General features: G+C 45.0%; 1 protein-coding gene across 16 annotated transcripts in view; it reads left to right on the forward strand.

The window, feature by feature from the left end:
• Window positions 1-15,069, forward strand: part of mpdz (multiple PDZ domain crumbs cell polarity complex component) — a 420,746-nt gene that overhangs the window by 324,587 nt on the left and 81,090 nt on the right. For all 16 annotated transcript variants that reach the window (XM_078570536.1, XM_078570535.1, XM_078570542.1 and 13 more), the window contains 2 exons: window positions 9,797-9,993; window positions 11,108-11,199. In XM_078570536.1, coding sequence (XP_078426662.1) covers window positions 9,797-9,993; window positions 11,108-11,199 — 289 coding nt within the window. The remainder of the gene's footprint in view (window positions 1-9,796; window positions 9,994-11,107; window positions 11,200-15,069) is intronic.

Raw genomic sequence — 15,069 nt, forward strand, 5'->3', positions numbered from 1 at the left:
TTGAAGTAGTGAAGAATAAACAGTTTTTAAAATTTTCAGGATATTGTGAATAAACAATAACAACTTATATTTATATGGCAGCTTTAACATTGTAAAATATACCAATGTTTCAAAGGAGTGTTATCAAAATTTGACACCAAGCGACATAAAGAGATATTAGGGCAGTTGACAAAAAATTTAGTCAAAGAGGTAGGTTTGAGGGAATGTCTTAAGGGAAGTAGAGAGGTTTTGGGAAGGAATTCCAAAGCGTAGGACCTTGTTAGCCAAGAGCATGGCCGCCAGTGGTGGAGGGATTAAAATTAGGGATGTCAAAGAGACCAGAATTAAAGGAGTGCAGACCCTCAAAGGGTTGTAGGGCTGGAGGAAATTATGGAGATAGGGAGGAGTAATGCCATGGAGACATTTGAAAACAAGGGCGAGAATTTTAAAATCAAGGTGTTGCTTAACTGGGAGCCAGTGTAGGTGAGCGAACACAGGGTTGATAAGTAAATGGAACTTGATGGATTTCAGACACGGAAAGCAGGATTTTGGGTGTTTACAGAGGATGAAAAAGTGGTAGACCAACCAGTACCTTGTTGGCATAGTCGAGTCCAGAGGTAACAAAGGCATGGATAAAGGTTTCAGAAGCAGATGAGCTGGGGGAGGAGCGGAGTCAGGTGATGTTACAGAGCTGAATATAGGTTACTTTAGTGATGGCATAGATATGTGATGGGAAACTTATCTTGAAGTCAAATATGATACCAAGACTGCAAACAGTCTGGTTCAGCCTCAACAGTTGCCAGAGAGAAGGTTGGAGTCAGTGTCTGGGGAACAAAGTTTTTTGGGGGGGCATGAAAACAATGGCTTTTATCTTCCCTATATTTAGTTGGAGGAAGTTCCTGTTCATCCGATACTTGATAAGTTAGTAATAAGCTAAAATTGAAGAGGAGAGCACACAAGTATGAAAAAATAAGAGAGTATATGACACAATGAGGAAACAGGTTTACAGAGGAATAAAGAAAGCAAAGGAGGAGTGTGAGATAATATCAAAATAATTTAAAAATCATAAAATATTCCACAAAACGAAGAAAATTGTTAAAAGTTGAGTTGAGATTTCTAGAGGTGAAGACAGTAATTTAGTCAGGATGAATTTAAATTGGCGGGGAGACAAAACAAGTCATTCTCACCAGTGTTTGCAAAAGAGAAAAATAGTAAAAATGTGGCCAAAGAAAGGATGGGATGGATTCAGAACAAAAAATATCTTTGGGCAGAATCGTCCATGCCCGTTGGCGTCAGGTGTGTTCGATGGTGTGAGCGGACAATATGGCAAGAAGGCCAAAAATTGGTTTCACGACGTTATGAAACCAGTTTGCGATCGTCCACTCAGCCTGTCGATGGCGGGCTGCGTTCCCAGCCATTGAATATCCGGATCCTCATTGTAATACATCAGCATATGATTATAAGGCCAGCCTGCCGGACTTCCCCCCACTGCCCCCCCGCCCACTGGATCGTCGGCCCAGGTCAGCAGGAAAACATGCCAGTGTAGAACACGTCTTGACAAGTGTGATGTGGAGAAGTCGGGACTTACTGCCAGGACCTTGCTCACGTCGCAGACATCCACGGAACAGAAGATGCTGGAGCCCAACAGCAATGGCACACTGGAAGAACATCCGTGGCATGTTGGGTGGATTCTCATGGACATGGGTCTACTGTGAAGCAGCTCACGAAAGTTGGAAAGTCACAGTTGATGCTCACAACTGATGATGGTTGAGCGGGTAGTAGAGGAAGGACTAGGATTGAATGGGAGAGGAAGGGGTGTTGGGAGGTGAGGTTGGGAGTGGGGGAATGAAGGTGTCGGGGGATGAGGTTGGAAGGGGGGAATGAAGGTGTCAAGGCGGCAAGGAAGGGGTAACTGGGGAGAAGACGGCAACTGGGGAGGTAGGTGTAAGGGAAGGTGTTCGGGGAGGGAAGGAGTGCGGAGAGGGGAAGGACTCTGTGGGGAGGAAGGAGTGCGGAGAGGGGAGGGTGGAGTCGGAAGGAGTTGGAAGTGGGAAGGAGTAAAGCTGGAGGAAGAAGAGAGGGTGTCTGAGGAAGTCAGGAAGGGGGAACGAGTAGGGCAGGAAGAAGTGAGACTGGAGGAAGTGGTAAGGTTGGGAGATGGAGTCGGTGGGGGGAAGGACTAAGGGTGGTGGAAGGAGTAAGACTGTCTGAGGGAGGCAGGAAAAGGGAGGGTCTAAGCGGGGGGAGTCTGGAGTTTGGGAGGACTAAGAGGTGGTAGAGGTTCCGGAGACGGAAGGGCTCTGGAGGGGTAAGGGGTTCTGAGGAGAAGGGGTCCAGAGGGGTGGATGTCCAGATGAATGTGCAAGGGAGGGGTCTGATGGGTCCATGACTGCCTCGTGGGAAGCGAACGGAGGGTGGGCGTGGTATGAGGGAATGAAGAGAATGACCGAGGGCAGAGTGAAGGGGTAGGGTGGGACAGTGAGGGTTTGACGCTATCAGTACAGGGGATGGCAAGGGTGGCTGGTGGGTACTCGGAAACAGACATGGACCCTGGGGGTGGGAAGGAGGAGTTCGGGTGAATGTGGATGAGAGTGGGATTTTCGGGAAGGAAGGGAATGTGCAAGTTCACCTGGATATCCTTGAGAAGGGTTGTGACTGGTAGGTCATGGAGCAGAGATCGAAGGTGATGCCGGGGGTTCAACTGTGATGGGAGAAAGGAAATGGGTGACTGATGGAGGGGAAGAAACGAGGGAGCTTACGCGAAAGTGAATCCAGAACATGCTATCTAAATCGAAAGTGAAACGACAGTCATGGTGGGCGAGATCAGGTGCTGCAGGAGAGTGTGATCATTGGGTTGCGGAGATGCAGGTCAGCTCAGATGGACAACTGAAAGCAAACCCCAGCAGGCAGCTTTCAAAATGCTCAGGATATTGAGGTGAGTGTGATACGTGAAGGATCCGCGTGCATGGGAGAGTGCTTGCACAAGGCTCTGAAAGACCTTGCCCCACAAACACTTCTCCCTCCAGAATCACTCATTGGCCGGCTGCTCCCTCTGCGGTGACAGAGGATGAGGTTGAGGGGCTCACAAGCAAAGGAGACTCGGAGGGAGAGAACAGCCTCTGAGATTCCTGAGTGGATGACCCAGTGATGTCCAGCTGCCGCTCCTCCTCCCTTCAGGTGCCCGGGTGCCCTGTCCTGACTCCTTGAGGGGAAGGAGCACCTGGAGGGACGTCAAGGCGCCCCATTTCCCTCTTGCGTTACCACTGCAAGAACTCACCCATGACTCCTGTGATGGAGTGCAGGTCAGCACACATCTCCACTCATTCTGCTGGACCAGGGTCTCCATGGCATCTGCCGTACTCTCCATGGAGACCTCCATACACGCACATGTGGGCACCTCTTCATCAGAGAGCAGGCAGACGCACCCCTCCGACTCCCGTGCCACTCTGTTGAAGGCTTCCAACAGCTCTGCCTGACGTTCCCACGCTTTCTGCTGACTCTCCAGGATGATTTGGAAGGCCAAATCCAGAGGCTCATTGTCTGATTCAGACCTCACAGATGCCTGATCACCAGATGTCCTCCGAGTGCTGGGGAGCTTGGCCGAACCTGCCTTTTCCTGATGCGGACACGTGTCTGTGTGGTGACCACCAGATTGTGAACCCGAGCCTACTCTAAATCTAGGTTCCACCGAGGTGGTGTCCCTGCTCTGTTGGAGGGTGTGGGTAAGCACTGTGACAGGTCTTCCAGACTGCTTTCCAGTTCTTCAATGGAGGAGGTGTCCTCTTGGCTGTAGGTGAGGACATGGATGGAGCTGAGAGATTGGCTGGCTGAGTGTGTCAGTCACTTGGCAGAGCTCCCTGTGAACCAAAGTAGAGGTAATTATTGCATGGCAGCAGAGTCAAAAGCAGGAGAGAGAGCACTCACAGTTGCGTTGAGAGAGGGATGATGTGGTGCAGGATCCTCAGGTGGGTGTTCATCACCAACCTCACTGTCGTCGCAGGCAAGGTCACGTCCTCACTAGTCAGCATAATGGCACACTCCTCAAGGCGATTGAGGGGCTCTAGGTGGGCCACATCACCCCCAGTCTGGGACCTCTCCCTGCTGATGTGAGCAGGCTTCTCCTGCATGAAAACAGATGGAGAGTGTGTGAGCAGGACACTTGGCACTGCGTGGAGAGCAGAGCCTTGGACAGGATGAGGATGCAAACTCGAGAGGATATGAGCCTGATGGAGATGTGAGGGTGTGTGTGAGAGTTAGCGGTGTTGTACCTTGAGGTGTGAGATCCCTGTGGAAGTATGATGAGTTTGTGAGTGTGTGAGTTGAGAGTGATGAAAAAAGTGAGTTACCTTGGCAGAACGGATGAGACCATTCATCCTGTAGCAGCACTGGGTGGCTGTCCTCCTTTGCCAGGCATTGGCGCTGACCACTGCTGCCGCTGCCTCCCATGCTGGATTGGTGATGTCACTGGCCCTCCTGCGGCCAGAGCGGGGGTACAGGACATCACGGCGGGCCTCCACAGCATCCAAAAAGTGCTTGAGGGACGCATCACTAAACCTGGGGATTGCAGTCTTTTTGCCTTTTGGGGCCATCCTGTCTTCAGTGCAGCAGTTGTGGGCTGGAAGAACTGAGAGATGTGCACATGGCTGGACTTTAAATATGGCGCCCAGCATGATGAAGCAGCGAGGTGATGGTGTGGCAGGCAAATGAGAGCCTGCCTGCCATGGAAATGGCGTGTTTCCCTGTAATGGATAATTAATGCGGCAGGTTTGGGACGATACAGTGTGAAAAGCCGCCATTATGGCCAGCAGGTAAAACATCATTTCACCCACCCAATACTGCACTTAGTGCAAACCTGGGTCGATTCCACCCTTTGTGTGGAAGCAGAGGGCACAGCTGAGGTAATAAATGAGTAATTTGCACCTGACTTCACTAAGGAAGAGGATCCTGCCAATGTTACATGAAAGAATGAGGTAGTAAAGAAATTGAATAGGGTAAAAATAAAGAGGAAGCACTTAAACTGTTGTCAGTGCTCAAAGTAGAAAATATACTCTGTCGAATGGGATACACCCCAGGTTGCTGAGCAAAGTAAGGGTGAAAATTGCAGAAATTCTGGTCATAACTCCTCTTTAGATATGAGAGCGTTGCCAGAGTGCTGCAAATACTACACACCTGTTCAAAAAAAGATTGAGGAATAAACTCACCAACTACAGACCAATCAGCCTAATTTGGCGGTGGAAAAACTTCTAGGCCAGGATTTTACGGCCCTGCTGCGGTGTTTCTCCCCCCGGCGGATGTGGCAAGATGTTTAAATCTCCATTCAGTTCAGCGGGACTGGCAGGAGGGGCCATAAAATCCTAGTCCGAGAAACAACAATACAAATTAAAATTAATTGACACTTGAAAAAATACAGATCAATAAATACCATTGCTCTTTTTGATGCATACTAATGACCTGGACTTGCATATTCAAGAAATAATTTCGAAGTTTGCAGATGACATGAAACTGGGAAATGTACTATACAGTCAGGACGATTGTCACAGTCTCCAGGAGGTCATAGGGAGTGGGATTCTGGATTGTTGGAAGGGCAGGTGGTTGCTTAAACCCACCCCCTGGGTTGATGTGCTGCTTTCCCGATCTTAGCATGCATTGACGGAAGACGGAATCTGCCTGATCTTCTTAAATGGCAACTTAAGGTCATTAATGAGCTTATTTTTTTTTTATCCATTAATGGGATGTGGGCTTCGCTGGATGAGCATTTATTGCCCATCCCTAGTTGCCCTTGAGAAGGTGGTGGTGAGCTGCTGCCTTGAACTGCTGCAGCCCATGTGGTTAAGGTACACCCACAGTGCTGTTAGGGAGGAAATTCCAGGATTTTGACCCAGCAACAGTGGAGGAACAGCGATATATTTCCAAGTCAGGATGGTGAGTGATTGGAGGGAAACTTCCAGGTGATGGCGTTCCCATCTATCTGCTGCCCTTGTCTTTCTAGATGGTAGTGGTTGTGGATTTGGTAGGTGTTGTCTAAGGAGCCTTGGTTAATTCCTGCAGTGCATCTTGTGGATGGCACACACTTCTGCTACTGTGCATTGGTGATGGAGGGAGTGAATGTTTGTGGATGTGGTGCCAACAAAGTAGGCTGCTTTGTTCTGGATGGTGTCAAATTTCTTGAGTGTGTGGAAGCTGCACTCATCCAGGCAAGTGAGGAGTATTCCATCACACTGCTGACTGGTGCCTTGTAGTTCGGTGGACAAGCTTTGGGGAGTCAGGAGGTGAGTTACTCATCGCAGGATTCCTAGCCTCTGACCTGCTCTTGTAGCCACAGTATTTATATGGCTAGTCCAGTTCAGTTTCTGGTCAATGGTAACCCCCAGGATGTTGATAGTGGGGGATTCAGTGATGGTAATCCCATTGAACATCAAGGGACGATGGTTGGATTCTCTCTTGTTTGAGATAGTCATTGCCTGACACTTGTATGGAGCGAATGTTATTTGCCACTTGTCAACATAAGCCTGGATATTGTCCAGGTCTTGCTGCATTTGGACATGGACTGCTTCAGTATCTGAGTTGTGAATGGTTGAACGTTGTGCAATCATCAAGCAACATCCCCACTTCTGACCTTATGATGCAAGGAAGGTCATTGATGAAGCAGCTGAAGATGGTTGGACCAATGACACAACCCTGAAGAACTCCTGCAATGATGTCCTGGAGCTGAAATGACTGACCTCCAACAGCCACAACCAACTTCCTTTGTGCTATGTATGACTCCAACCAGTGGAGAGTCTTCCCCCCGATTCCCATTGACTCCAGTTTTGCTATTGTCAGCTCTGTCGGGGTAGAATTGGATTTTCTCTTCATGGGTCAGTAGTGTATGTACCCCGACATAAAGGAGAAGGCAGTGACATAGCGGGGAATCATCTGCAATGGCGTGACAGAGGCAAAAGACAGCATTGAGGAGATAAGAATGTGAGATGGCCCTTACAGTATTGACAGCAGGGATAATGTAGAGTTCTTAGCAACAGCAAATTGCCAAGGTATACTGAAGAGAGAGGATTCAAAATAGATCAAAATAAAAACAGAAAATTCTGATAACATGCTGGCAAGTCTATTAGCATCTGAAAAAGGAAAGAGAAGACTAACATTTAAAGTACACACCTCTTTTATGCTGAGTCTTCTTTATTTCTCCTCCATAAGCTTAGACTTTAAATTTCCTCAGGCTTCTGTAGGAGGTTTCTCTACAGTAAAGGTGTTATAGAAATAGAAGCCTACATTACCAATAGAACGGAATAGACCTGTCCACAGCAAAAACAGAATTACCTGGAAAAACTCAGCAGGTGTGGCAGCATCGGCAGAGAAGAAAAGAGTTGACATTTCGAGTCCTCATGACCCTTCAACAGAACTGAGTAAAGTTAGGAGAGGGGTGAAATATAAGCTGGTTTAAGGTGGGGGGGTGGGGGGAGAGAAGTTGTGGGGGGGTGGCTGTAGGGACAAGCAAGCAGTGATAGGAGCAGATAATCAAATGATGTCACAGACAAAGGAACAAAGAGGTGTTAAAGGTGGTGATATTATCTAAGAGAATGTGCTAATTAAGAATGGATGGCAGGACACTCAAGGTACAGCTCTAGTGGGGGTGGGGTGGAAAGACTGACAGGGCATTACAGGTATAGATTTAAAAATAATGGAAATAGGTGGGAAAAGAAAAATCTATATAAATTATTGAAAAAAACAAAAGGGAGGGGGAAGAAACGGAAAGGGGGTGGGGATGGAGGAGGGAGTTCAAGATCTAAAGTTGTTGAATTCAATATTCAGTCTGGAAGGCTGTAAAGTGCCTAGTCGGAAGATGAGGTGCTGTTCCTCCAGTTTGCGTTGGGCTTCACTGAAACAATGCAGCAAGCCAAGGACAGACATGTGGGCATGAGAGCAGGGTGGAGTGTTAAAATGGCAAGCGACAGGGAGGTTTGGGTCTTTCTTGCGGACAGACCGCAGGTGTTCTGCAAAGCGGTCGCCCAGTTTACGTTTGGTCTCTCTAATGTAAAGGAGACTCCTCTGCTCAAGTTGTGCTTCCATTTTGTGGACAGATGGCAACCTCAGCTTCTGGCTTGGGCCCACCTCCTTCCCATGTCCACCGCTGCTAATTGGACACTGAACACGACTCCTGGCCAATTAAGCACTTTGTATAAAAAAAACTATGGCACGTCCTCATTTCCACATTGCATGGCATCAGGACCTGAAGAATTCTCAATGTCGGCATTCCACACTGGGAATTGAAATCCCACCCAGACAGACTAGCAACATGGGCAGACACATGGCAGATGAAATTTAAACTGGAGAAACAGGAGAGGCAATATAAACCAAATGATATAATTTGAAAGTGGATGCAGGAACAAAGAAACTTTGGGGTGTATAAACACAAATCTTTGAAAGTGACAGGACAAGTTGAGAAGGCTGGTGAAAAGGCATATGGCATCCTTGGCTTTATAAATAGAGAAATAGAGTATAAAAGCAGGGAGATTATGCTAAAGGCCCCAGCTGTAGTACTTTGACTGATTCTTGGCACCACATTTTGATTAGAGGGTACAGATTGGTTAAGATGGTACCAGGGATGAAAAACTGAGTTTAAAATCATGACGGATTTTGATAGAGTAAGGAGAAACAGCTTCCAATGGCAGAAGGGTCAATAGCCAAAGGGCACAGGTAGAAGCACAAGAGGTGCCATGAAGGAAAAGAATAACTACACATGATCTGGATGCACAACCTGAAATGGCGATGGAAAGAGATTCAGTGTTAACTTTCAAAAGGAAATTGGATAAACACTTGAAGGGACATTTGCAAGGCTGCGACGAAGGAGCAGGGGAGGGGGAACAATTACAAAGATATTTCAAAGACCTGGCACAGGCGCTATGGGCCGAATGATCTGCTGTTTCTGAGCTCTATTGTTCTATGATCCTGTAATAGTTACTGGAGAGGAAGTAAATTCTGAATTGGTTAAAAGTGAAATGTAATTACAGTGACGTGTCAAATCTGGCTTTAAAAAGTGGATTGGGGTTCTGTGCACCTCAAGTCTAAAATTTCTTCTCGGGTGGTGTCACAAAGTGGGCAGCGTTGGATCGGCCACCATTCTGCACAGTGCCTGATTTTTAAATCCATTGACTGAAATGGAACTGAATATCGGGCAAAGTATATTACAGACAATCAGTCTGATACCACCAGTTTTATGCCACCGTCTGAGGCAAGTTTCTATCCTGAAATGTTTCCAGTGAGAAGTATAGTTTTATGCTTTCATGAGGTTATACTTGCACAGATGTGTGTCTCAGGCAAGAAAATGAAGTATTGTTTGATGTAGTGTGCATTCAAGACTGGTAGCTGCAATAGAAATGCATAATTGAAGTACCAGTCATTGCATATAATGTGAACCTTCATGTATCTCTTTATTCAGGAAGGCTAGGATTCATTTTTATTCATTGTAACCATAATTATTAGTTCATTGCATGAAATAACCTTGAAATTCAAGATAATTACAATTCCATGTGAAGATAAAATAATGTGGCATTTAATTTACTTTTACTTGTTATGGTAAGGAATTCTGCAGCAAATAAAATGATTAGTATGCTTGTGGTAATAATTTTATATTTATATTAAATATATGGTTTCTATAGACTTGCAAGGTACATAATTAGTTTCTTAATAAATGAATGTTTGGATTACTAAAACGCTCTAATATCTGTTCTGCTGAAAAGCTGGGAGTGGTATAAGGAATCAACGAAAGTGACTTTTGGTAAATATTTTACTCAATTTTTTATGATCTGCACAATCCATGAAGAAAAGATCAGACAGCGGTATGGAAGCTTGATGGGGGAACTGTATATGATTGAGCTGGAGAAAGGGAAGAGTGGGCTGGGCCTCAGCCTGGCTGGCAACAAGGATCGATCCAGAATGAGTGTTTTTGTAGTTGGCATTGATGCAAATGGAGCAGCTGGCAAAGATGGCAGGATACAGATTGCAGATGAGTTACTAGAGGCAAGTATCTCTCACTGTGATTGCTGTACATGACACTGGTGTTACAAAGAAGTGCATTAGCTATTGATATTGCTTGATTAATTATGTTTGAATAGACCCGTCATGTGTATTCTTATTTGATGGCCCCAAGTCCAAAGGAAACAGAACTAAGCATTTGTTTTTATTTTACTATTGTACCCTGTATTTTTATTAATAAATAAAGACATTCACTAATTTTATAATCTGTAATAAAATGCCATCTTGCACTAAAGGGTATTGTAACATTGAAAGGGGTTGTCTATTAGAAATGCTTGTTTTGTCCTCATCAATGGAGTGGCCAAGCTATTTTCCCCCAAATATTCTTCTTACAACAGTTTTGACTTATTATCCTATTTGAAGTTTCTTCCCTCATCACAAAGTAGAATTATTTAATTGATCTGGAGTTCACAATTAGGAGCCTGGAGTTCACAATTAGGAGCCAATCCTAAACGAAGTCAATGAATCAATACTAATATATTTCTTGCCCTGCCTCTGATGCAAACTCGCTAGTTCTCAGTGGAGTTTGTCCTGCTCTTTATGATTGAGAAGCAAAGTAGGCATTATGTTCCCTGTCCTCCGCTGCTTTACTTGTCAGATAGTGCTGACACTTTTCTTTCAATATAATGCCCTCTTTACCTCTAGTTGGCAGCTTCCCATGTCAGCTGAGCTGTGATTATGGAAGTAGCGTGTGTAGCGAATGTGGGTGCACAGCCACATTCTGCCACTTTATGACACAGTTCAGTTGTATACCAACAGAATGAGATGTCTCCTACTATTAAAATGAAATTATCTAAAAATATTTTTCTATAAACCTTCCCTTACATTATGATCACTTTTTCACCAAAGAACAGCACTTAAAAATACTGATATTTTGTCCCTCATATTTAATTTTTTTAAAAACTCCATATAAAACAAAGACTGATTTATAAATCTCAATAGAAAAAAAACTCTAAACTCTAACATCATGGCATAATGGATTTTAGGCACGTTAACAATTTCTGCAGAAGATGTGTATCTTCAAGGTGTTGGCAAGGTAATCTCTTGTCAAGGTTGGATATTTTTAATCCTAATGTTTCATATTTTGCTTAATTTGCAGATAAATGGGCAGTTACTGTATGGACGCAGTCATCAGAATGCTTCATCAATAATCAAAAGTGCACCATCAAAAGTGAAAATTATTTTTATCAGGTGTGTTCAGTTTTTACTAAATAAGCATATGCTATATGTCATACACAGGAGGGATGTTAAAATTTGAATTAATAATTAAATAAAAATGTACACACACACATGCCAGAATTTTGCCCTCGTCGAGCGGGCTCAACGAGGGCGAGCTGGAGACTGCTGCCCACGATCGGGCCACAACCATGATTTCACGCTGGCGGACCAATTAAGGCCCGCCCAGCATGAAACGTGTGCTGCAGTACTCAATGCTGCCTGTGGTGTGGGGGAGAGGAAGGCGAGCGAGCATGCGTGCGGGTGCATGCAATGAAAGCTCCCTGAGGCACAGAGCTGCCTCAGAGCTGAAGATTTAAAACATTAAAAATAAAGAATTTTGAAATATTAAAAAACATGTCCCCTCATGTGACCCTGTCACATGAGCAGTGACATGTTATGAATGAAATTTAAACATTTTTATTTAATTTTTATTTGCTGATGGAAAACTCATCCCGCCTGTGGATGAGGTTTCCTAAAAATTCCAAGGACCACTTGGCCTTTTCACCTGCCCGCAGCGGAAATTTGAACTTAATAATTATTTAACAGCCATAATAGGCCTTTTAATTGTCAATGGACGCGCTGCCAACTGCCGCACGCACCTATTGACCGAAATGTCGTGCGAGTGTGCGATGATGTTGGGACACTCGCCCGACATCATTGCGCATCATTTTACGCTCGTTTGGGTTGAGCACGTGCCCGCCCAATTAGCGAAAATTTCTGACCACAGAATGGAAAAAATATTGTATCATGCTGCCACATTGCATATCATACAATGCCATGTAATTTAGCATTTCTATGGTAAGCTATGAAATTTGCTGTTGACTGTTACCTCCAACTGCTTGATATGATGCTGCAGGGTGGCTTAACCACTGTTTAGTCAACATGATAAGGAAATTACATGTATTTTGAAACTAGTCAAAAATCAAAATTCACAGACAGAAAGTTGCCATTAATTTCTAAACACTAACCAACTCAGATTAACTATGGACATCAGGGGCTAGATTTTCACTGCTGAAAACGGGTAGCTCGAGTCAGGAAATTTCCTGACCCACTGGACCTGCCTTGGTAGAAAGGTCCCAAGTGCTGAAATCTTCATTCTTGGGTGGGGGGATAGTGCAGGATGGAGTGGGGCCCCCCCGACCCTGGAAGCAGAGCCTAGGTGGCCACGCTGAGTGTCATGGTGGTCTAGTTAGAACGCCCACCTCGGTTCTCAGGGAATTGGTCCCAGTGTATTAAAGGTCGTTAGGCCCTCTAGCCCTCACCCCTCTCACTCCACACCTACTCCCCATGCCACCTTCATGCCAACTCATGCCCCGCCACCTACACCCATGACTCCTCATACCCTTTTTGCCAACTCATGGCCTTCCCACCCAGTATACAATATGCATAGTACCAATGAACTATATGGTAAAAATGGCATATGTGGAAAAGCTCAGGGAAAAAAAATTCACAAATCTTCTTTTGAAAAAACACTTGTTCCTACAACCCTATAAAAGTGTCAATCAGACAAATCATCAAAGTATTAATAACGGAGGCTTCAAAAACTTCACACCTCTTAATCTTTTGCAACTAAACATTAAGACATTGACAAAAGAGATCACAGAAAGAACAATTTCTAACTACTTAAAATGTCAGTCAAGCAAAGTTAGCAATTTTCTCCATCAGTCAAAACAGAACCCCCTGCTGAAAAAATCCTTTTATGAGTCTAGGCTCTCAGCCATGCATGCATAATGAGGCCATCCAGTTCTACTGAAGAGTTCTTACACCTGTTCAAGGACTTTGGAAAGGAGTGGAAAGTCGGATATGAGGCAGAGTTTGGAAGGAAGGAGGGGATAAAGATTGGCTTTTGACGGGAGGGGTGATGACAGCAGATTTGAAGTATAAGGAAACAGTACATGAGGAGAGAGAACAGTTAACAATCTCAGATTAATCCAGATTAGAACCAGGCAAGAAATTTAGGTGGTCAGCAGTTTAGTGGGAATAGGATCCAGGGATTAGAAGATTAGTTTCATGGACAATATGAATTCAGAGATGGCATAAAGGAAGATAAGAGAAAAACTATAGGATGATACAAGTTCAGGGTTAGGGCAGGTGAGAGCCTTGGAGAAAGTTGGCCTGGTGAACAAGGAGAAGGGAGGGAAATGGTGGAGGCAGCAGATCAAATGGTCTCAATTTTAGTGACAGAGAATCCATGGGCTCCTCGCACTTGTTGTTGGAGGATAGGATGGGGGAATACAGGGAGAGGAGTTTAATATTACAGCTTGCAGTCATAAAAAGACGTCAGGGGTTTCTTTTGCATTCCAGGATGATCCTGAGATCATAGTGATCATAGCATATTGCACACAAACATAAATTAACCATCATTGTGCATTCCATTGTTGCCCCTTTTCAGTATACCTTTACCTATCCTAGTGCATCTGTTCGGTTCTACCCATGTGAGGTGGAAGGATGCTGACTTCCAGTGGAGAGCACTGCTAGCAGATGGCCTTGAAGGATGACTTCGGATAACTTTGGCCCAAGAAAACCCATCTTCAGACTGAACCATTTTGGCATGGGTGACAGCAGTCTGGGATGGCTAGCTGACAGGCAAGATCAAGAGCACTGGCAGAGTGGCAGGGATTGCAACACAAATGTTGTCAACCTGAAAGAAATTCATACTTCACACAGACTCAATGCCACTCCCCTAGAGTGGTACCTCAGCAATCTATTGGAGAAAAAAATATTGAACTGCTGAACACCAACTCATAGCCATGATGGAAGTACTTTGAGCTTGCATGAATTCAATCTGAGCTTACACTGCAGCACTCAGATTTCTGGTTGCAGCTGCTTGCGTTGCAATGGAAGCGAAGACATCAGCCATCAGACACTGTATCATGGTTGGTTCCATAAATGTATTATTGGAGTTGGAAAGGATGGCTCCAAACTCTGTGCAAAGCCCCGTGCTAAATTAGTGCCAGACTCCTCCATGCTCCTTGACATGGAATGCTAACTTTCTGGCAGACTTCCGAATGCGCTGAGCTTTTTGTCGTGTATATCCATCAGTCTTCTTCTGTATTCTGCCTCATTGAGGTCTACATCTGAGTCCTCTAAAGTAGAACTCATCTGCAACCTTAGCCTCAACGAACTGGCACCTTCACTATCCTTGCCCCTGCCCTGGCTGCAGCCCGGTGTCTCACTACATGCCGGTCCCACTTCTGATCTAAGGTACGCATCATGTCAGTATCTGAGCTTGTGGCTGCGAACTTGAAATCAAGTGATTTTATCCTCACTCACCTGATGTTCCTCCATTGCCTCGTCAGGTTGCAGTTCTCGATATCTGAAAGGAGAAAGGCACAAGAGTAGGGTTATGGTGAGGAGAGGAAAGGAAAGTAGAGGTGTGTGCTTGTACCCTCTATAGCTTATAAGTCGGAAGATATTGTGGGATGAGGAGGAAGTGAAATGTGAGACGGAGGATTGCCTATGAGAAAACCATGATGTTCAATTGATTCAGCTCAACTGCTGACCACGGCATCAGCAAAAGTTGTTCCAAAAATGACCAGTGCCATCTCCTCCATAAGAACATAAGAAATAGGAACAAGAGTAGACCATTTGATCCCTCGAGCCTGCTCCACCATTCAATAAGATCATGGCTGATCTTCTTGTGTTTCAATTTCCACATTCCCATCTAACCCCAATAACTTTTGATTTCCTTGCCTAACAAGAACCTATCTACCTCTGCCTTAAAAATATTCAATGACCCCACCTCCACCGCCTTCTGAGGCAGAGAATTCCAGAGTCGCACAACCTTCTGAGAGAAAAAAGTTCTTTTCATCTCTGTCCTAAAAGGGCAACCCCTAATTTTAA

The sequence above is a fragment of the Cetorhinus maximus genome, chromosome 2 (genome assembly GCF_964194155.1).
Source record: "Cetorhinus maximus chromosome 2, sCetMax3.hap1.1, whole genome shotgun sequence".
In the NCBI taxonomy this organism is placed as follows: domain Eukaryota; kingdom Metazoa; phylum Chordata; class Chondrichthyes; order Lamniformes; family Cetorhinidae; genus Cetorhinus; species Cetorhinus maximus.